Source organism: Pollicipes pollicipes, unplaced genomic scaffold (assembly GCF_011947565.3).
Source record: "Pollicipes pollicipes isolate AB1234 unplaced genomic scaffold, Ppol_2.1 Scaffold_7231;HRSCAF=8579_pilon_pilon_pilon, whole genome shotgun sequence".
NCBI lineage: Eukaryota > Metazoa > Arthropoda > Thecostraca > Pollicipedomorpha > Pollicipedidae > Pollicipes > Pollicipes pollicipes.
In genome coordinates, this window is record NW_023597034.1 from 12,627,226 (window position 1) to 12,650,681 (window position 23,456).

At 55.9% G+C, this 23,456-nt stretch overlaps 1 protein-coding gene across 3 annotated transcripts; it reads left to right on the forward strand.

The window, feature by feature from the left end:
• The first annotated feature begins 2,823 nt into the window (after positions 1–2,823).
• Positions 2,824–23,008, forward strand: LOC119109115 (transcription initiation factor TFIID subunit 4). Of its 3 annotated transcripts, none has more exons than XM_037232669.1 (12): positions 2,824–3,623; positions 4,746–4,919; positions 9,019–9,078; positions 11,240–11,461; positions 13,412–13,528; positions 14,565–14,693; positions 15,345–15,499; positions 16,691–16,875; positions 17,069–17,199; positions 18,177–18,359; positions 18,726–18,881; positions 22,264–23,008. In XM_037232669.1, exons 1-12 carry the CDS (start codon positions 2,835–2,837, stop codon positions 22,375–22,377), a joined length of 2,415 nt encoding a protein of 804 aa, XP_037088564.1. In that variant the 5' UTR covers positions 2,824–2,834; the 3' UTR covers positions 22,378–23,008. The 3 variants fall into 3 exon arrangements, with proteins under 3 accessions (XP_037088564.1, XP_037088566.1, XP_037088565.1); XM_037232671.1 differs by having other exon boundaries at positions 2,824–3,500; XM_037232670.1 differs by lacking the exon at positions 9,019–9,078.
• The last annotated feature ends 448 nt before the right edge of the window (positions 23,009–23,456 follow it).

Sequence of the window (23,456 nt, forward strand, 5' to 3'; positions counted from 1 at the left end):
TACACGACTAATCTTGCATTTTCATTTAACAAAGACTGCTAAAAAAAAGCTAACACGCCGTCCGGCCAGAAGGATCGAGACGCAGCACCCACAACACTCAGCGATATAATCGTAAGTGGCACTGCACTGGAAAACTACAAAGACCAACTGTCCATCAATAGCCACATTTCATTCCGGCTAGTCCGGATGAAACGCACAAGCCCTTACATGTCTGGCAGAAGCCCGTAGTCTCAGCAGCACACGTAGCACTGGGCCTCACCAGTCCTGGCGAAAGAGAGCTTTGAAAGAGCCCGAATCCTACAAGCGAGCCTTTTATGTCACCGGCCCGACGCTGACGGCTAATTGTTCGCCAGGCTTGAGTGACGCAGTTGCCATGCTGGGCTGCCGCTCAGTGGCGACACCCGGCTCCCGTGCCCGCCGTCGCGTGGCCTCGGACGCTGTTCTATCCGGTGCGTGGCGCGTCATGGCGGCAGTGCCGGGCTGCAAGGGACGCTGTAACGGCCGACAGTAGCGACATGGCGATCTTGCCAAGATGCAGGTTGCGTGGGTTGCGTGACATTGAGTGCCATCCCCTTCCCCGGGCGGGCTTCCGCCCTTCGTGTGGGTAGTCGTTGGCCTTGAGCGCCAGCCCCCGGGACGGGCCGGTCCGGCAGCGCCTCCGAAGGCGGCTGGATGTGAACCTTGAGCGCCATCCCCCGGGACGGGCTGGTCCGGTGGCACTTCCGATGACGGCCGGGTGTGGACCTTGAGCGCCAGCCCCCGGGACGGGCCGGTCCGGTGGCACTTCCGATGACGGCCGGGTGTGGACCTTGAGCACCAGCCCCCGGGACGGGCCGGTCCGGTGGCACTTCCGATGACGGCCGGGTGTGGACCTTGAGCGCCAGCCCCCGGGACGGGCCGGTCCAGTAGCGCTTCCGATGACGGCCGGGTGTGAACCTTGAGCACCAGCCCCCCCCCCCCCCCCCCGGGACGGGCCGGGACGGTGGCACTTCCGATGACGACCGGGTGTGGACCTTGAGCGCCAGCCCCCGGGACGGGGGCTGGCGCCTTTACCTTGGGCGCTGGCTTTCGGTCCGGCCGGTCCGGCGGCCTAGCTGGTCTGGCGGCTCGGTGAAGGTGTGCCGGTCGCTGAGCTGGGCTGTGGCACAGCTCGTATTTCTCGAAGTCGTGTCCCGAGGCCCCTGATCGACTCACCTCTACAGGTTGACCTCGACGCCCTGCCCAAGTGGTCAACGGATTGGCTGCTCCCCCTTAGTGCGGCATTGTGCAAAGTACTGCACATCGGGAACCGATACCAAAGGTTGACCTTCTTCTTGGACTGTGCTGAAATCGCGGTCGAGTCCATCGAGAAGGACCTCGGGATCTTTGTGGATTATAGGCTCATGTTCCACGTGCAGACGGCGGAAGATATCTCCAAGGCCAAACAGATGGTGGCGGTCGTGAGGCGGTCTTTGCCAGCATCGATGCCCACACGTTGCCATTGCTCTTTAAGATCTTGGTACGTCCGTACTTGGAGTATGACAACGTCACCTGGGGCCCGTTCGGCAAACTGAGCCAGAGGCGGCTGGGGCGGGTTCAACGACGAGCTACTCGTCTTGTCTATGAAGTGAGGCACGGACTATACCCTGAAAGACTCAGACTCCTCTAGTTGCCCTCGCTGTAGTACCGTCGTCGCAAGGGAGACACGGTTACAGTGTACCAGCTGTTTCATGGAGGTATCCGAGCCAGCATGTCCAACTGGGACCCGTTTGGATCCGAGGTGGGCAGTCATATGGGGCCCATCGGGCTGCCAACTTTGGTCCCACGTGGGCATGTCATGGGCGACCAACTGGGTCCCACATGGGCAGCCAGCCCACCTAGGGCCCACATGAGGCCAAACTGGGACCCACATGGGGTCCACCTGAACCGCCTAGTTACGACCCATTTCGGTCCCATATGGGCATGTCATGGGCAACCAACTGGGTCCCATATGGACAAGCCACCTAGGGTCCATGTGGGGCCAGACTGGAACTCCAGTCCAGGGCTCCAGAACTCCGTTTCCGACAGCAACATGTGTCGCTTCGGAAGAGGAGTGCCTGACAAGACACAACTCGGAGGTGACAAGAGGACACCAATGGAAGCTGAGAAAACCGCCAGCTAGGACTCTCGTTCGTCGTAACTCGTTCAGCACGCGGGTCGTCAACGATTGGAACGCTCTTCTACACCCGGTCGTACCGTCAACCTCAGTTGAACAGTTCAAGTCTAGCCTTGATATGCACTGGGCTGACATGTATGACATTTCACAGTGAATCTACCTATAATTTGAGACCGTTTTGTTACCGGCCCGGAAGCCTGAGAGACCGGGACCGGCAGGCTTAGTGGCCTTTTATAATGCTCGACCGCCATAAGGTGAGACAAGGTAAGGTAAAAGAGCGCACGTACGTCAAAAGCAAGAGGATTAGAACTGATTGGATGAAAAGTTGTGAAACAGGCTGGCATCGATCCGATGTCCACAAATTGTTCGTTGAAGGTAACCACATGCATCTGGCGTTATACGTATATTCAATATGTTCGTGTTAGTAAAAATGTCTTCATGTAATTTAGGTGCAGTACATGTGTAACGCCTCATTACGTGCTTTTTAATAAGCCCCAAGAAAAAAACTTGAGAATAGTAAGAAAAAGACGAAAGAAGGTGAAAATCCTTCGTTGACCTCACTCCAGACCGCCATAATACTACAAGCATCATGCGAATAAAATAAATATGGAAGCATTTGATACCGATTATACGTAGTTCGTGACGTAGGGATGCCCATGCGCATGCGCAGTGTCAGTCGGGCAGTCCGCCTCGCGGCAACATGGCGGCTGCTGGGTCGCTCGACGACCTCTTGAATAGTAAAGTGGATGAGAGCGCGTTTACAGCCTTGGTTGGCACATTAGAGGATCAACTGTACTCTGGACAAGTGTCCAGTGTACAAACGGCCGCATCTGGTGTATCGAACATCAGTAGTAGTGCTCCTTCGGCCGTCAGTGTGGTGGGGGTGTCGCGCGTGGACGCTCGTGTTCCCGCAAATGGGATTCAGCATGGTGTCGTTATTGCCCAAGATGGAAACAAAAATGCGCATTCGAACGTTCCAAGGAGTGCCGTAGTGACTGGTGCAGGTCTTAGGAACGTTTCGGCTCACAGCCAGGCAGGAGTGATCCAGACAGGTCACTTCCCTTCCAGCAACCAGGCATCTGGCAGCGTGGGGAGTGCCGTGAACACCCCTAATGTAATGAAATTAGTGCATACAAGTGGATCTCAGCCTGCTGTTGGAGGACAGTATACCATCAGCAGTGCCAGCTTCCCTAATGGGTCCAATAGCAGTGTCCAAAGTGTCATAGCTAATGGAAAACAAACAGCAGTGGGGAATAAGCTGGAAAATGTTGTACAGCCTTCTAATCCAGCAACTGTCATCACAGTAAACAGACCTGGTGGCATAGCTGGAGCAGCACTGACTGGTGTTGGTGCCACCAATGCATTGGCAAGTGGTGTACAAATTATCAACGTCAACCAAGCTCGCACCCAATCACCCAGCATGCAGAAGGCACTTGCACCCCGGATTGTTCTGTCATCCCAAGGCCTTAACAGGACTGCATCACCTGGGGTATGTTAACTTTCAGTTGCAATTCAGTGCAGTAGAAGTTATAGGAAATTTTGCACATGGCATGATACATTAATTTGTGTTATATGCAGGTTTTTACAGTTGTACTTGTGTAACTATAACAATAATATTGCTATTTGATGCAAGTATTGTTTTATGTTTGTATGTATTTTACAGCAATATGATTTGAAACTGCATTAATGTGTGCCTGCACTTTCCTGTGCTGTTCTCAATAAGTGTGTATGAGTTATTGTACTTGATGTGATGCACTCCACAATGTATATTGTAATTATATCAAGTAGGACCTTTGAGATACACCTTTAGTCACATGTGCGTTCTAACTGCTGGTTGTGTTGCAACGTGGTATACCACTCCAAAACATAAAAAGTAATTATGTAGATGTAGATTTTGATAACAATTTGCCTAACACCAAGTTATTGACAGGTTTGGTTTTAGGTTTTCTTGATAGCATTTGCTTCAGTATGTTATTTAAGTAATGGGATGCTTCTGCACTTAAATGCTTTTCATTATTGTACTGCATATTTTGCTTGCATGCTATGGCAATATCTTTTTGAAATTGTGCTCATTGATGTCACTAATCAAGACAGTTTGGAAGGTAGCTCTTCAACTTCAGTTGTTATGAGCTGATAAAGTCCAGGTCTCATTTTGTCTTAGTGGCATTGTGCAGGCTGCTGCAAGGTCTCAAAAGATTTCACAAACCTTCATGAGTTTTCTTGATAGCTGCTGATTGGCTATGCCAGTGAATATTCCATTATATAAGGCAGCAGTGCATTTAGACTGACCAATATATGCCATGAGATTAGATAGCACCACTAGGGGTAAACATTTGAAATTGCAGTTCTTGTGCTGCCTTTAGGAAATAATCATGACAGTGCATACACAATTTTTGAATGCCTCATGAGTGCACTGATCTTTGCCAGTTGTTTGTGATAAATGGTGCCTCCAGTATCATTTGTCATGCATGTTGTGTGGGTGCTGTTGGCTTGTAGAGGTAGAGCCAGTTTTGTGCACAAAGAGTCCACAGGCAACATCAATCCACATGTCATCATTTTTTGTCAAATACTTGCTGTATCTTACCTCTCATCAATGGTCATTCTTTTGCAGCAGCCAATCACACTGCAGGCCCTGCAAGGTTTGCAGAACTCTGGCTCCAACCACATCCTGGTGAGGACAGAGAATGGCCAGCTGAAGCTGATCCAGCTGCCAGTCCAGGGTGGAGCTGTAGCCACTGCCACCACCATCAGCACTACAGCGTTGACCACAACACCGACCTATAAGGTGCGTGAGCAGGCCCAGTGGTGTGAATTGCCTCATCCATCTGTGATAGATAAGACATACTTAGATCCTGAAAAATAATATTTGTGTCATGGTCATGTGACAAGTATGCCATTCCATCCCTACTCATGAAAAGGATGAAACTTGTAAAAAAAGACATGCTAATGACATCATTGCACACTAGCATTTAGAGGTGTTTATATCTTATAATATGCTGCCACCATGCCTTGAAATGCAACAAAAAACATATGTAGCATTGTTTTATGTGACACATAGCAGTATGGTTTTACATGATGCACATATAATTTGTAAGAAGTGCTCCATACTTTCTTGCATGATCTTAATCCTTCTTATATACAGACCAGAGCATAAAAGTTTTGATAAGACTGGGAGAAACAGGTGAAACAAATTGTAAACCACATATGCTGAAACCAAATCTCACTTAGTGTGCTATAATTTCCTAAAATGGTAAGCTGTCGAGGGAAAGCGTCACTGTTGGCTCTCCTCAGCCATTCCTGAGATTTGTTTATATTTCGCTGTGTTTTGGTTGTCCTGTAGTAGTGCCAGCATCTCCTCATTCTTGTAGTATCCTTGTTTACTGAGAGAGACTGTCTGATCTATACAATGTACCACTACAGACAGAAATATAATAGCCAGTCTGTGTTATGCAATGCTAAATTTTTGTTTTAGACTCAGGTTGTTAGGTTAAGGTTTGTTGCGAATTTGAGTGAACTTGGCATGCACTCAGAATCGTTTTGCTTCTGATGAGAAGCTTGCAAATTATTTTGTTTATCACCTGTCATTGTGTGTATCACCTATCATTGTTTGTCACCTATCATATCACCTATCATTTATCATTGTGTTTATCACCTTTCACCTGTTGAACTGGCCAACAAGACATTGTTGGGCTTAGCATGCATGCAGCATGCTCAGGTGCTCTAAACATAAGCCACCCATGCAAACCTTTCATCTTAGATGCGTTTTAAATAGATGGACTCTTTGGCGTGGGAGATCCATACTTGTGTATAATGTTCAGCTAGTTTTGGTACTGAAATGAAGTGGTCATGGGGTACTGAAAGTTATGTGGTTAGGCTGCACATCTGGGAAACCAGAGGTACGGGGTTCAATTCCCCGCAGTGCCCGCCCTTCCTGCCAGGGTGAGAGGCAGGCGACGCCATATAACCTCAACAGCTGAGTGCATCGTAAAGCACCAATGACATAACACGGGAAACCAAAGGTGTGTGATTCAACTCATTGCAGTGCCTGCCGTTCCTGCCAGGGTGAGAGCAGGCAATGCCATAAAGCCTCAGTAGCTGAGTGCATTGCAAAGCCCCAATGTGGGTGGTATGAAGATGACATTCACCAAAAGCATAAGCTTTTGGTGACTGAAAATTGGTGGTCTCAATGACACTGGTCAGACTCAAAGACAACCAGTTTTCAAATAGTATTGTATGTTGGTTTTCAAATGCTATTCTCATTGTGCATCTCCCATGCTAAACCCATGAGGTAATCTTTTTGTTATACCAGCATGCCGCATGTGTAGTCTGGCCACCAATATATATATATATATATATATATATATATATATATATATATATATATATATATATATATATATATGTGCATCATGGCTCGCCTTATGTTCTACTTCAAGGCTGGCTGTAAGCAAGTAGGAGATTCCTTAGTTGAGATAGCTCACCCTGCGTGCTATACAGGAGTTATAATACAAGGCTCGCCTTAGAAACAAAAGCAATGCCCTTGCATTAGCAGTGCTAGTCCTATGTGTTTTGACATGGTCAGCGATGCGCGGCAATGCATGTCACCCCGGCAGCTGCGATGACCTACCATGTCATGTCACCTCGGTGGCTGTGATGACCTACCCCGTCATGTCACCTCGGCGGCTGTGATGACCTACCATGTCATGTCACCCCGGCAGCTGCGATGACCTACCATGTCATGTCACCTCGGCGGCTGTGATGACCTACCCCGTCATGTCACCTCGGCGGCTGCGATGACCTGCCATGTCATGTCACCTCGGCGGCTGCAATGACCTACCCTGAACCTTAATTTGTCCGCCCCTCGGAACTGCTTTTTCGTGCGAGGAGACACTTGAGAGAACGACTTTGAGTCCTCAAGCTGCTTTTTTTGGTTAAACTACTTGCTAACATGGTGCGGTTTGGTTCGTCGCATGCTTTGCCCGGCGATGTCTGTATGTAAAAAAGAGGCAGTTATCTTTGAACAGCCTTCTCCCAAAGTTTTCCTCAAAAGAGGTTAGTGAGCCTTTGGTGGAGCTTTTTTAGGGGACGTTCCAGTGCTATGCTTTCTGGATTAGAAAGGAAACTCATCTCAAAAAACGAACGTCATCTGATGCTCCCCATTGGCGTAATTGTCGATTGTCCGGTGCTGTTTTCACTCGGCGCCGCAGGGCTGTGCTGTAAATACTGTGTCACAATGCTGAAACGCCACGGCGTGGTGCAACGACTTCCTACAGGGACCATGCTGACATCAGATCTGTGCAGAACTATGAAGGCTCAGCAAGCGGACAGATGGCTAAAAGATAACGAGAAAGGGAACTCAAAGCCATGCGGAGGTCCAGGGCACGTTTTTGACGGCGCCTCCCTCAGGCACCCCAGCGATGGGGGGTCTTGGCTGCTCTTTGTGCCCTCCTTGGCTGTTCTCGGCGTGGCTATTGTGTGCATCCGATGTGCTGTGGCCGGCTGCCCGTGCGCGTGCGAGCCCGGTGGGCGGCCGTGCGCATGCCCCGCGCGCCGCCCGAGTGACGGCGCCCCGCTGCTCCACAGCCGGCGCCCGGCCCCTTCCACCGGCCGGTCGGCCCGGGCGCGCCGCTGCCTCCGCCGCCGCTGCCCACCTCCCACCACCCTTACGCGCCCCATGGCTACCTACCTAACATATACAAGGTGCGGTAAGAGCATGCCGCTTTCTCGCACTGTGAGCACACCGCACCGTCCTCGTCGGCTAGCCTGTGTGCTTGTGTGGGTGCAGGTGTGGGCGGGTGGCGTGGGGGCGTGGCTTCTGTGCTGCACGTAACACACCTGCTTGCGGTGTGTGTGGGCGTATGTGAGCCTGCTGGCGGCTGATCCTGGTGACGAAGCCGGCCTGTCCGCTGGCACTCGACTGTCGCCGTGCCGCGCTTCTTTCCTGGTGTCGGTTCCCCGCCCTCCATCGCTGCGCGGGAGGTGGAGGGAGGATCCATTTCGATGGTGATCCGGACTGCGGCCGCTCGGGAGGGGGCGGGCCGGCCGGCCGGCCCCGCCGCGGCTGCAGGTCACCAGCGGACACGGAGTCTGCCCGGTGTCTGAGGCACCGGAGGCGGCTCCACTGATCCCACCTCACCTCATCTGATCTGTCTAGGTGCGGCAGTTCCTGACGTTAGGGGGGGGGGGGGGGGGGGAGGAGGAGGGGGAGGGACAGGCGAGCTCCGCCGCGTCCTCGCGCGCGAAGTGCCTTTGGTGTCAACCGCGCTAAGACTGCAGTCGTGTCCGTCTTCACCATTGTCCGGGCGGTCGGCGCTCGGACCGCCTCATGGGAGGGCGCCGCTGGCCAGGCCGGCTATCGGACCAGGGTGTCAACATGCGCACGCCGCTCACGGCCGCTGGAATGCACCACCGCACAGCTATCTGCGTTATCGTCCGCGTTATCTTCACCACACGGGGCACACGGCACGCGTACACGCGTGTGTGTGTGAATCCGGAACACCGCCGTAGCTGTTCGCAGCCTGGTGAACATGCGTGCGTGCACCTATGGTCACTGATCGCTCACCACAGTAGTCACTTCATGATAGAATACGATTTCTGGCTTTCACTCGGTGGCTAGCCATTTCTATCTGAATTGTAATGTCTTTGTCGCTCGCACAAGCACTTTGTTATTGGGGTTGGGCAGTGTCCTGCTTTGGTAACGGGGTGAACGAAGAGTGATTGGACGCCCGGGGTCCTCTGCAAAGCCGCGGAGAGAGCGCGCCGGTTGACCAGGGCGTGGTCGTTCCTGTGGTGTACTGTCCTACAGTAGTGCCGGGGACGGTGGCTTGTGGAGATGGCGTCTCGCGTGTGTCCAGGCTGTCACGCGGTCCCCTCTGTGGCCGCAGACGCCGGCGCCAACAACACCACGGACGGCGACGGCGGCGCCTGCCCAGTCCACGCCGCAGGTGAGCCCCGTCGGCCGCCGGTGGCCGGCTGCGGATCGTGTAACCGCCCTGCCGCGCGCCGTCACCGGGACCGTGGGCTCCATGTAGCCGCCCTGCCGCGCGCCGTCACCGGGGCCGTGGGCTCCATGTAGCCGCCCTGCCGCGCGCCGTCACCGGGGCCGTGGGCTCCATGTAGCCGCCCTGCCGCGCGCCGTCACCGGGGCCGTGGGCTCCATGTAGCCGCCCTGCCGCGCGCCGTCACCGGGGCCGTGGGCTCCATGTAGCCGCCCTGCCGCGCGCCGTCACCGAGGCCGGGGCTTCCATGTAGCCGCCCTGCCGCGCGCCGTCAACCGGGGACCGTGGGCTCCATGTAGCCGCCCTGCCGCGCGCCGTCACCGGGGACCGTGGGCTCCATGTAGCCGACCCTGCCGCGCGCCGTCAACCGGGGGCCGTGGGCTCCATGTAGCAGCCAGCCGCGCGCCGTCCGGGGCCGTGGGCTCATGTAGACGCCCTGCCGCGCGCCGTCACCGGGGCCGTGGGCTCCATGTAGCCGTCCTGCCGCGCGCCGTCACCGGGGCCGTGGGCTCCATGTAGCCGCCCTGCCTGCGCGCCGTCACCGGGGCCGTGGGCTCCATGTAGCCGCCCTGCCGCGCGCCCGTCACCGGGGCCGTGGGCTCCATGTAGCGCCCTGCCGCGCGCCGGTCACCCCGGGGGCCGTGGCTCCATGTGCCGCCCCTGCCGCGCGCCGTCACCGGGGCCGTGGGCTCCATGTAGCCGCCCTGCCGCGCGCCGTCACCGGGGCCGTGGGCTCCATGTAGCCGCCCTGCCGCGCGCCGTCACCGGGGCCGTGGGCTCCATGTAGCCGCCCTGCCGCGCGCCGTCGCCCGGGCCGTGGGCACTGAGGTGAACAGTAGCGGACTTGGTGTGGGTGCCTGTGGATCAGAGCTGCCATTCCGCTGCTAGTCATTCCCGGCGTGTTCGTTGTTTGCAGTTTTGTCTGCATGCCCCCGATTTGGTCTCAGAGCCGGCTTGCTGTAACGTATTTGAGATGCGTAATGTCAACATTAGAATGTTGACAGGAAATGTTAACGGCGTTAGGACGTGCGTCCTTTACATCTCATTAGCACGCATGTAATTCATATATCCCAGTCATCCCACGCAGATGTCCCATCGAAGGAAACGTTTCAGCGTGCCGGTAGTGTAGCGGTTAACGTGTCTGGGAAACCAGAGATACGGGGTTCGGTTCCCCACGGTGCCCGCCCTTCCCGCCAGGGTCAGAGGCAGGCGACGCCATATAGCCTCAGCCGCTGAGTGCGTTGTAAAGCCCCAATGACACCCACTCAAAGGGAATGTTCCACATTTGTGCGGGGTTTTGCACTGAAATAGACGTCTTGAAGATCATGCTGCCCAGTCCACGGCCTTGCCCTGCTTGAGACCCTTCTAGTGTCTTCTAGAAATCCTTCCAGTTTCTGGGCCATACGACCGCCAATGTGTGCAGGCTTTTTCGGGGAGACTATTTCATGGTCACCCAGTCATCCGCGACGCTACAATAAAGTCATTTAAATCCTGTCATTCCCTCGACCTTGCGGCGATCTTGGCCAGGAAAAATATAATTGTCGAGTCCTTCATATCAGACTTGGTGAGCACGATTTCTATATGTAACGACCGTCAGTTGGCTTTCAATCAATGTTGTGCAAGGTATGATAATGTAACAAAACAATGTCGTATTGACGAGCATATTTAATAAACAGAAATTGCGTTGTTTAAAGCAGCCCTTACCACTTGAAAGCCAACCAAAAGTTACAAGTGAACGTATTTCATCAAATCTGACGATTGCTTCAATATCTTTAAGTGTGGAACACTCCCTTTAAGGCGCGTAGTGGATGCTAGTAGTGGTACTGGTCTTCCATTGACTGCAGATGAGCTGAGTGTACGTCGGATGTTGCTAGTGCAGCGTTGTTGCCGTGTGACGTGCCCAGTATGGTGTGGCCTGTGAGCTACACGCCTGGCGACCCTGCCACAGCAGCCGGCCCCAGAGCATGTCCCCGTGGGTCGCCACTTCCCGCACCGTGCCGCGTCCATCTCACGTGACCCGGCCTGTGAGAGCCTCTGTGAATGGCGCCTCCCACTGCCGCAACTCCGTTGTCTCACCGCTCGCTCACCGTCCGCTACCGGCCGACAGCCGCAGAGCGCCATGGCTCCGGACACGGCCAAGCTCAAGTGCAGGAACTTCCTGGCCACCCTGCTGAAGCTGGCCAAGGAACAACCCGACACGGTGGCGGGCAACGTGCGCACGCTGATCCAGAATCTGATCGACGCTCGTGTCGAGCCCGAGGCGTTCACCAGCCGGCTGCAGCAGGAGCTGAACTCGTCACCCCAGCCGTGTCTGGTGCCCTTCCTCAAGGTGAAGGCGCTGGCGGCGGGAGGGCGAGGCGTGTGGCCAGCATGCGTTTGCCGTGTTGGCCGTGTCGCTCAGCTCAGCGTCTCGATCTTTTTTAGATTGGTCACTTCTTCATATTCCAGCAAGTCAACATAAAAGTCTGAAAGCCCGATCGGTGTTCGTAAGCGTCATTGAATCTGGATTTTAGTAAGTCGCACAAGTTATAAGGAGCACATCTAGCTTGTGGCATTTCAGCCTAAGGTACATCTAGCGGTATTGTCTTCACCTAACCTAATCTCAGGCTCTTACACAAACCTCATACATCACAGCTACAGCACTCAAACCATCATCGCGTATATTCTGACAGCGACCTTTTGGGGTCTCCCCCTCCACAGAACCTTTATCATGTGAGACTGTGCTAGCCGCAGCTGCGTCGCCTGAATTGTAGCACGGGGCATGATGTAAATCGGTTTGGATATCAACAGATTTTCGGCTTCCGTTATCTGACCCTTTATGCTCAGCATTCTTTGATGCCGCATCTTAATCCTAAGTGTGCGTTGTTCATTAACGGATTGAGACGGTCCGCCCCGCAATTCTGTACGGTGTCAAACCATCCACCCGAAATCGGAAAGTGTTTCGTTGCAGGGACCCCACACCCACACTCACACACTACTCGAAGGTAGACGAACTACCAACCCACTTCAACTGGAGTTGCGCACGTTTAGCAATAGACCGGATACCTCAGAAGGTTCCGTCAGTGTATTCATCAGGTCTCTCGCTTACCCCGCGTCATTCACGAACATCTTCGTCTTATCCGCGTGCTGTGATGTTTCCACTATGTGGGTGTTTTGATAGATGCCGTTGGTAACAGCTAATTCTCGGATATAAGTGGTACGTAGTTTAACTGCTAAGTTGAATAGCTCTACAAAATTAACATTCTTGTTTAGTTTTTACTATGTGGCTTGGAATATTCCAATGTATGGGCATTGCTTATCACCGCTTATTCGGTATCGTTGTAAAGTAGCACAGTCCACTCAATGAAAGTCCCCCCCCCCCCCCGAAACCAAACAGTTGTAAGATGCGTAACACGGTACTCAACGCTGTTGAGCGCGGACTATTATTATCAGCTCTGAAGATGATAAGCTCGCTCATAACTATTGGTACACTTTGGAAATGACTGTTCTAGACAACACTATTTCTTTATTTAATAAATATGCTCCTCAATACGTCACCGATTGCTTCATGGTACATAGCACAACCTTGACTAAGAGCCAATGGACGGCCGTTATATCAGGAAATCGGGCTCACAAACACCAGATATCATCGACTCGAAAATCATGTTTCTATTGGTCTTGATCGCCGCACGGCCAATGGAATGGCGGGATTTCAATAATGTTATGGTGTCTTGGAAGCCCGGGTGACATTGAATTAGTTTGCACGAAACGGTGTGCACATTTTTGTAAGCGTATAGCTCAGAAACAAGAGCGGTTTAGGTCTTCTGAATAGCACGGCTGTGAACAGTCTGAATGATCTTTACGATGGCTACTTCAGTTTAATACCCTATACAAATGGGATTTTCCTCCCTCGAATGAAAAGCTTCCCAACTCTGTAAGCGCTATTTATATAACATACGGCTATTTCACCAATTTCCTCCCAAAGGAACTGCATAAACTCCTTACTGGACCCAAGCACCGTAGATGATTGATTGGATCCTATGATTTTCAGAGTGTTACGGCATGTCTCGCTTGCTTTTAACTTATTACAAGTCTGGCCTTCTGTTCCATGACCTAGTTGGTTAGTGGTTCGGATGTTTGTGATAGCCGTGCGCATGGTTCGTGCAAATCTGGATGGGCAGCTGCCGGCCGGCCTTGATGGCCCGCGAGATGAACCGGCGACTGTGTGACGCCGACCCAGAGTGGTCCCGGTGCTCGCTTTGGTGCCGCTGCTGAACGCCACGTTTGCTGCCGTGCGCAGAAGAGCCTGCCGTTCCTGCGCCAGTCGCTGTACAACCGCGAGATCACCATCGAGGGTGTGAAGCCTCCGCCGCCGTCAGCTCTCCCCACGCCTCTCGGCACCGTGCCGTCCATGCACGTACGTACGGCGGCCTGCGGAGGGGCGGCGCGTCGCCGCCGGGGTCGCGCAGTGTGTCGGCGGCAGAGCGGAAGTGGGGGAGTGTCACTGGCAGAGTGGAAGAGGGGGAGTGTCGGTGATAGAGCGGGAGTGGGGGAGGGTCAGTGGCACAGCAGAAGTGGGGGAGTGTCAATGGCAGAGCGGAAGAGGGAAGTGTCAGTGATAGAGTGGGAGTGGGGGAGGGTCAGTGGCAGAGTGGAAGTGGGGGAGTGTCAGTGGCAGAGCGGAAGAGGGGAGTGGCAGTGGCAGAGCGGGAGTGGAAGGGGGGGGGGAGGGTCAGTGGCAGATTGGGAGCGGGGGAGGGTCAGTGGCAGGACGGAAGTGGGGGAGTGTCACTGGCAGAGCGGGAGAAGGGAGGGTCAGTGGCAGAGCAGTATTGGGGGGGGGGGGGGGGGGGTCAGTGGCGGAGCAGGATAGGAGAAGGTCAGTGGCAGAGTGGGAGCGGGGAGTGTCAGTTCCAGAGTGGGAGTGGGGAGTGTCAGTGGCAGAGCGGGAGTGGGGAGGGTCAGTGGCAGAACGGGAGTGGGGGAAGGTCAGTGATGGAGTGGGAGTGGAGAGTGTCAGTGGCAGAGCGGGAGTGGGGAGGGTCAGTGGCAGAACGGGAGTGGGGGAAGGTCAGTGATGGAGCGGGAGAGGGGGAAGGTCAGTGGCAGAGCGGGAGTGGGGAGGGTCAGTGGCGGAGCGAGAGAGGGTGACATTGAGGCATTCGGCGGGGCTGTGTAGCGCGGCGCGGGGTGTGAAGTGGCAGCCACCCGAGCCAACTGGACCGTATGGTATGGGACAACCAGTGGGGACAGTAGACAGGACGCCAGCGTTCGGTACGAGTCGTGTTCTCAGGCCCCGGCTGCAGAGCTGAACATCCCACCAGCAATGGGTGCGATCTAGCACCTGCGCGGTGTCCCGGCCGCCAGCTAGGCGCGGTGTGTATGTGTGTGTGTACGGCTGACCGGTGTGCGTCGTCCGCGGCTGGTGACCGGGCGCCGGCCGTGGGTCGCAGGTGCAGCCGCGCCAGGTCACGGTATCGCCGGCCGTCAGCGCCGCCGGCCCGACGCGACAGCTGGCCGGTGCCGTCGCCGCACCCCGCAACGTCACCTCCGGACACCCGGCCATGCTGAACATACAGCCGGTGCGTGCACGCGGCCACGGCGCCCCGCTCTCGCTGCGCCCGCTGACCGGGCACGGGTGTGGGGCGAAGGCCGCCGCCGCTGTACTGTAGTGACTCGTGTGCGGTAGGCGTAGGCGTGCGACGTCGTTTGCCACATCAGGCCTGCCTCCCAGCCAGACGTCGTTTGCGTGTGAACAGTTGTCCTTTACGTCCATCTGTAGTTTGACGACGCTGCGGTGCGCTGTCGAACGGCCATTGTCCGTGGGGTCGCGGCAGGAGATGATAATCAGCTGTTCGTGAACGTCGTCTGCAAGCTGGGCCCCTGGCCCCTGGCCCGAGCATTTGCAATAATATCCAAGCAAATAGATCTGATTAACTCCGTGTCACAGCGTCACACACAGGACACTTGTTCGCCCACTATTCCGCATGCCAGCGTACCTTGCTTCCATACCCTCTACTTGAGGGTACGGGTACCCTCCAACTCATTCAGACACCCCCGCAGCGTACCGCTCACCGCCGTACGGGCGTCTTCATTGGGTCCATCGTCGCGTCCGGTCCCCACGCGTGCCGCCGCACTGGCGGGTCCCGGCTGGCTGTTACGTTGGAGCGCGTAATCGTTGTCGGCGTGATGCTGGCGGGTGGCCGCGGTCGCTAACGCCTGGTCTCCGCCAGTTTCAGTCGGGCGCCAAGCTGGTGCGGACACCGACGGCGGTGGCGGCGGCTGCGCCTGCGTCTGCGCCGTCGCCGTCGCCGTCGCCCGCAGGCCTCGTGACCCAGCGACAGCCGCCCGTTGTCACCCTCAAGAAGGACAAACGGCTCAACTTCAAGTAAGAATCAATCGCCGGCCGAGACGCGGTGGGCGACGGACAAATGGAGCTTAGGAGCTGGAGCTTGGGAGACGGAGCCTTGGAGGCGGAGCTTGGGAGACGGAGACGGGAAGGCGGAGCCTGGGAGATGAAGCTTGGGAGGCGGAGCCTGGAGACGGAGCCTGGGGGATGGGGGGGGGGGGGGGCGGAGCTTGGGAGACGGGCAGAAGGCGGAGATTGAGGCGGAGTTTAGGGGCCTAGCCTGGGAGACGGAGCTTAGAGACGGAGCGGGAGGCGGAGCTTCATAGACGGAGCTTGAAGAGGCAGCGGGAGACGGAAGCCGGGTGGCGGAGCGTAGGAGACGGAGCCTGGAAGGCGGAGGCGAGGGAGGGCGGAGCTTGGGAGATGGAGCCTGGAAGGCGGAGGCGGGGGGGGGGGAGGGGGCGGAGCTTGGGAGGTGGAGCCTGGAAGGCGGAGGCGGGGGGGGGGGGGGGGCGGGAGGGGCGGAGCTTGGGAGATCGAGCCTGGAAGGCGGAGGCGGGGGGAGGGGGCGGAGCTTGGGAGATAAAGCCTGGAAGGCGGAGGCGGGGGGAGGGGCGGAGCTTGGGAGATGGAGCCCGGAAGGCGGAGGCGGGGGGGGGGGGGGGGAGGGGGCGGAGCTTGGGAGACGGAACCTGGAAGGCGGAGGCGGGGGAGGGCGGAGCTTGGGAGATCGAGCCTGGAAGGCAGAGGCGGGGGGGGGGCGGAGCTTGGGAGACGGAACCTGGAAGGCGGGGGGAGGGGAGGGGTGGAGCTTGGGGGAAGGAGCCTGGAAGGCGGAGGCGGAGCGGGGGAGGGGTGGAGCTTGGGAGATAGAGCCTGGAAGGCGGAGGCGGGGGGGAGGGGTGGAGCTTGGGAGGCGGAGCCTGGAAAGCGGATGCCGGGAGGCTGCCAGAGGCGGAGGCTCGACGTGCTTATCACATAGAGAGCTCGGCATTGTGCCTGACGTACAGGCGAGCATTGGAAGTCACATATGTGAGAACGTGTTTTCCGACCAATTTTGGCAGGGTTTAGTTCTCAGCAATCTAGTTGACGCCCGAGATTTCAGGTCTAAGATCTGTTCCTTATGTGCGTCATGAAATCATGTGCTGCATAGTACGGCGCGTTCTGAGCTGGCTGCGCCACGTCTGGTGTCGCCTCCGTCTCTGAACGCTGCCGCTGCGTCTGTGGCAGATCGTCGCTAGAGTCGGGCCACGATGACGACATCAACGATGTGGCGGCGATGGGCGGCGTCAACCTGCAGGAGGAGTCGCAGCACATCCTGGGCAGCACTGAATACGTGGGCACGCAGATCCGCAGCATCAAGGACGAGACGTTCCTGCCGAGCGCGCCGCTCCAGCTCAAGATGCGGCAGATCGGTGAGTCATGCGCTGGAGTGGACCGGCGGGGGCAGCTGTGTGGCGCTGACTCAGGCGATGCGGAGTGCGGATGTTGCCGCTCGGAGCTGGCCAGTGCCGTCCGCGTCGGTGGGCCTGACCATTGTGGCCGTCATGCGGTGCTGGCGGTACTGCGGTGTCGCGGCTGGCCTGACCGGCCGCCTGCCGCCGCCAGCGATGCGGCACGGTCTGGAGGAGCCCGGCCCGGACGTGGTGGCGCTCGTGTCGCACGCCACCCAGGAGCGGCTGAGGTCGCTGCTCGAGCAGCTGGCCGTCATCGCCGAGCACCGCATCGAGGTGGTCAAGGTGAGCTGGCCGCCGAGGCGAGCTGTGGAGCGGCACGTCCGAGCGGCGGTCAGGGCAACCGTGGGGCACGTCTCAGGGACGAGCTGTGTGGCAGATGTGGGGCCTGTGGAGCAGGTCTGGTGGGCAGGCGTCACTCGGCCGCCTGAGAACTGGAGCTGATCCTGACGTCAAGTGTGGAGCCGCGTGCTCTGGGAGCTGGAGCAGGCCCCTGGCTGGATATATGACTTCGGGAGTGGCAGGCGAGCAGCCAACTCCCGTGACAGGAATCACCGTTGGAGTTGTCGGAGACCAGTTGTCTTGTGTTGTGCGTGCGCGGACGTCTGGAGAGGACCGCCCGGGGCCCGCCGCTGCGCCGGGGGGCCCCGGGCGTGTATTGGTGCTCGGGCCACCGAGGGCGTCCGCATATGGACGTGCGCTCGGTCCGCCAGGAACGGCCGTGTGTGCGTTGATGTGTGCTCGGGCCACCGAGGACGTCCGCATATGGACGTGCGCTCGGTCCGCCGGGAACGGCCGTGTGTGTGTTGATGTGTGCTCCGGCCACCGATGACGTCCGCATATGGACACCGTAGTCGTGCGCTGCACGCAGTCCATACAGAATATGGCGTTCAAATCCTGAGTGATTGTCTTCGATCGACGGGGATTTGAGGTAACCAGTCTTCCATTCCATGTCGAGCTGCCTGGAAACAGTTCCGTCGTGATATGGGATCGAGTGAAGGGCCGACGTCGGCGATATGCGGCAATATTAACTCGCCGTGGGCAGGGCGATCTCAATAGGCGTCCAGATAGATCGGGCCTCGTGATCCTGTAGAGCTCTCAACGGTCAGAGGGGCGCGGGGTCGGGCGCTTGCTGATGACAACGCTTGCGCACCGTGGCCAGTGAACTGAGCCCGCTGGTGACAGCGCTGGCGAGCGGTGCTGATGGGCGGCCGGGGAGGCGCGTCCGACTGCGGCCGCTGAGCCGTCCGCCGGTGTTGCAGTCAGAGAGCCGCTACGAGGTGTCACGTGACGTGCGCGGTCAGCTGCGCTTCCTGGAGGAGCTGGACAAGCTGGAGCAGAAGCGCCACGAGGACACCGAGCGCGAGATGCTGATGCGCGCCGCTAAGAGCCGCTCGAAAACGGAGGATCCCGAGCAGGCCAAACTCAAGGCCAAGGCCAAAGAGGTAAGCCTCGCCGTTGCATTCCGTTTGGAATGAGGTGGAATGGAGCTTTTTAAAATCTAGATTTCTTCATACCAAGTACTTCAGAGCATTAGGTACCAAGGATACCAAGTATAGCAAAGCATTAAATACCAAAGATACCAGTTAGAGCAAAATATAGAGCGTAACATTCCGGTAAGATGTAGTTACTTTGCACGAGCAATTGTATAACGTCATTAACGTGAATGATGTGAGCCGAGTAGGGAATCGCGTCCGATGCATGCTATGATGGCGCGCGCGGGCTGAAGCTGCGTCGCAGCCCGCTGAGAGCGCTTGGCTGGTGGACGGCCGTGCTGAGGGGTGACGCTGGGCTTTGCGCCCGGCCTGCAGATGCAGCGGATGGAGATGGAGGAGGTGCGGCAGCGCGAGGCTAACCTTACAGCGCTCAATGCCATCGGGCCGCGGAAGAAGCCGCGGCTGGACGGCGAGCCAGCGGCGGCCGCGGCCGACGGGCCCACTGTTAGCGGAGCGCTCACCCAGAGACAGGTGAGACTGTAAGCAGAGATCACCAGCGGCCAGGTAAGAATGTGAGCAGAGATCACCAGCGAGCGGTTGAAACTGTGAGCGGAGAGATCATCCAGAGACGGTGGGTGTGTGGGGCAGGGCAATCCCCGGGAGATGGTGGGAGTTGCAGCGGGGTGAGCACAGACAGGAGAGGATGTGAGCGGGGCTCTCACCCGCAGTCAAGGGAGAACAGCAGCCGAGTGGTCACTTGCCTCTGAGAATGTGCGCAAGGCGCCTAGCTAACATGTACGAGTGTTAGCAGTGTGCAATCGAGCAGGTGGGATGGGCGCAGCCAGGCGAGTGTGGACGACGGTGGGTTGGGCCAAGCGGGTGGGAGCTTCAGCAGGGCGCTCACCAAAGGAGCAGGTAAGAATAGGAGGGGGTAGAACACGGGAGCGGGCCGAGCGTGTGGACAGAAGGGCGTAATGTAATGTCAAGGAGAGCTGGACGGCCCAGTGGCTAGCGTGTCGGACTTCCACGTGGGGCTGCCGGTTTGAATTCCGATTGCGCAGTGCAGTTGCTTGCGCTCTATGGGAGGAGCATGACGAATTGTGTTGCGTTCTCTTAAAAAAATGAGAATGTACGGGGCGTTCAGAATAGAACGCTCACGCAGGTACAGATCTGCATGTGAGCAAGTGCGGAAGAAAAACGGTGGGTAGTGCGAGCAGTGCGCTCACATGAATGCGTGTGAGAGTGTGAGCAGAAAACTGACTGCAAAAAAAAAAACTGAACGGACCGAGTGTGCTAGGATGGCTGGGTGCTGAGCATAGAAACAAGCTAGAGAGCGCTCACGTAAGGGTGGATGAGAATGTGTGCAAGGGTCAGATGCAGATGACATTGGTAGCGTTGTGCTCCCTAGACACAGATACGTTTATCGAATACCTATATATCGAATCCTAACAGGCGGAATGTTGAGAATAAAGTAGAAATTGGCACAGTGTTGGAAATTTCAAAAAAATATGGCAGCGGAGTATACTTTCTATAGTTGAGTACAAAATTATCCAAGTGCTGCAGGTCATTGCAGCTTTATTTAGGTTATCTTTGAGAGATAATAGTACATAGGTGGCCCTCAACAAAAGCGCCGCTTTTCGTTTACTGCAATTCGTGTAAAACCATTTTAAATGAAAGGAAACATCAGTGTTAAACGTGGCACACTGAAACGGAACAGCCTCATACTCTGTACTGTGAAACACGTGTGCACATACATTGTTTGCAATTTATGGAAGGCTCTGTGTATACATTCTCCGAAACGGAGTATAATCACGCATCAGGCTTATACACTCCAAAATGGAGGGTGGGCACGCTGCATACAGTCAGACAAAAATGGTACACAAAAAATGCAAATGAACGTGCCACAAACGGTCACGCTACTCATGCTCCACCACGATGACGCTACGCACGCTCCTCCACGGTACTCACGCTCCATTAGCTAACTGGTTTCAAAAACAGCTAAACATGTATACCCTCCACCTTCCCACTCCTGGTCAACACACGAGGCCCTGCACGTTCCATTCGAACAATGGAGCCAGGCAGCACTCTTAACCGATTTACCGAGCCAGCGCAAGTACAATACGTGACACACCCGTCCAGGCCGGCCAGAAAAGGGATCGGAGTCAGTCACTGCTGACTCCGGCGGGTAATGCAAGGTATTAATAGGTTTTAATGCGTTTTAACCGATATCATGGTGAAATATGATAACTTAGGTTGCAATTAATGTATGTTTTTGTCCTATTTAACCCTTCTCCTTAATTTGCCGGGCCAAAGTTATGGGTTCATGTTACTGTGGTGGCCTGGTGTTTTTGTCAGAGTGAGATGGCTGTCTCCGAACATTTTTTTTGGCTATTTACAGCAACGTTTTTCGACTTAAAATGGTTTTCTTGTAAAGCCAGAACGACCAGCTTTAATTTTACACCCTTGAGTGAAAAATTTAACTTGGTTTAAATCCACAACTGCCGTAACATTTTTGTACTCCGGATACCAAGAAGTGGCCAAAAATCCAACCACATGGCGGTTCTGGATGAGTACAAGTAAGTCGTTCTTCATAATCGTGATGCCCATCTCTATACAGCTTTCCTTCAAATGTTTACAAATCTGTTCAAGGCATGAGCGCGAGCGGAATATTCATGCTCTTGACAAATCAGTCACGAGGAGGCGAATCATTATAACCAATTGGAGAGTTTTGCTATGCTCAGCCTCCAACCTGAGCTGGGAGGCGGGCGCAAGCCGCTGAATAGTAGAGACGTTTCCGACGCTGAATTGCGAGTGATTTTCTTATTTGCATTGCCATGACACAGTGGTGGCGCGTGGGAGGGCGGCCATCACCGGTAGGTGTTTGGGCGTGCGGTTTTCTGTGAATGTTCGTTGCATCCTTGGCAATTAATGCGGTTCGTCGTCAAAGGAAGATTAAGTCTTGTTCGAGTTTGAGTTGGTCTGTGTAGGGTATAGGAAGTGAGAGCTTTGCTAATCTTCAGACCGGTGCGATTCTGGTACTCGTTTCTCGTTTCCCGGTATTGTTTAAAGGCGATTCCATTCAACGTTCACACGCTTTATTTTTCATATTTCCATACATGATTTATTATATACCTAGGTGGCAAGGCAGGCTGCTTGCTATTGGGCATCTTAGTCTGGTGGGTGCAAGATTTGTGCTCTTGCAGTTATGAATACATGGCTCCTGATGGAAGCAGTAAGTCTCAAGCTGTTGCACCTTCTGGTTTTATTTTGTCCTGACACAAAGAGGTAAAAGGAGTTTTTCCAAAAGCTGTTCTTGTTGCGTCATGATGGAGTACAAAATATTTCATTTTATCTAGTCACAATCCTGGAGCATAAAATCTCCTGGTATACATCATTTCAGGAAACATCAAGTTTTCCAACACTGAATTGGCATGTTGAGATTACTAATGCTGAGTCCTAGCGAGTACAGGAACTGGTGGGAATGTTTAAACGACACTCACTAGGATACAGGTGAGAATGGGGTACAAGAACCCAGAAATATATGACACTGCTAGCGGAGTGCTCACCAGGCAGATGAGAATGTGAGAGTGGCAAATATAGAAACGGTGAGAAGGTGAGTGTAGCATTTACCCGGATCGGTGGGAATGCGAAATGGGGACTGAAACGAGTGTCAGCACGGAGTTACCCTGGCATGTGACATTGTGAGTGGTGAGCTCAGATGAGCGTGAGTCGTTAGCGGTACACTCACTTTGGTGATGATGTTGTATGACTGTTCATCCAGTGACATTTGTAAAGGTGAATAAATCACCCACCCAGAGGCGTGTGAGAATATGGCAGGCTGCCCTCCCCCCCCCCCCCCCCCTCCCCAGCGGGCCGTTGGTGGTGACACTCCGGTTCTGTGCGTCGTCGCCAGATCCCTCTGCGACCCCGGCTGAAGCGGGTCAACCTGCGAGACCTGCTGCTTCTGCTGGAGCAGGAGCGGGGCCACCAGCGCTCCACCCGGCTCTACAAGCTGTTCGTCAAGTAGCCGCGGTCGCCGCCCGCCCGGCCGCGGCCCGCTCTAGTGCCTGGCTGTTATACCTGCGACAGAGTATAATGACGCGTTTTGTACTGAAGCTGTTTTGAATTGGAACGTGCCCATCCATCCACCAGTCCATCCATTCACGTGTCGGTCCACCCATCGCTGCATGTGTTTCGGTTTGATCGCGGCGAGTCGCACTGTTGCGTCGCGCTCCGGCTGCCCGCTCTCTGTTGTTGGAGAGAGGGGCCGTCGCGCTCTCTCTCTCTCTCTCTCTTTCACACGCGCCCCTCTGCCGCTCGCGGCACGCGACGCTCTGCACGCTTTGGTCATATTTTATCGGTCGTTGTTTGTTTTTTTGTGATATGCACGGTGCTCGCGGACGCTCGTTTTTCACCGACTGCTGCGACAGTGGCGACGGCGACTGTGCCGGTCCGGGCGTCGACCGCACGCATGCTGGCCAGTACAAACGGAGCGTGGCCGGGCCGGCCGACCAGTGATGCAATACAGACAGCGATGTACATACCCGCCGCGGTGGGAGCCGCGCGACCCGCCGCGCATGCGCTCGTGCGCGGCCCGGGCGTCACTTGCGAACGGTGGGTGGGCGAGGTCCCAGGCGTCGCCTGTCTGCGGGCGGCCCGGCCCGGCTCGGCTCGGCTCGGCTCGGCTCGGGCTCGGTCGGCTCGGCCCGGCTCGGCTCGGCTCGGCTCGGCTCGGCTCGGCTCGGCTCGGCTCGGCTCGGCTCGGCTCGGCTCGGCTCGGCTCGGCTCGGCTCGGCTCGGCTCGGCTCGGCTCGGCTCGGCTCGGCTCAGCAGCGGCCGCTGGTGTTTACGCGCAGCCGGGGAGGTTGCTGCCCGCCGCACCTGGCGCCGTCCGGACGGGGCGTCATATTTTACCAGCGTGAGTTGATTGTTAACGTCAGAGGTAATTCACACTATGAGGAATGCTGGACTACAAATAGACGAATGGACGCCTTTTAGGGTGTTTCAGGATGTCTTCGCTAGTTGCAGAAGGGTAGAACTTGGTAACAAGCCGAAGGCTGCATGGCTTGCTGTTTGTCAGCCGCGCTGTTTTGGTGCAAAAGCCCC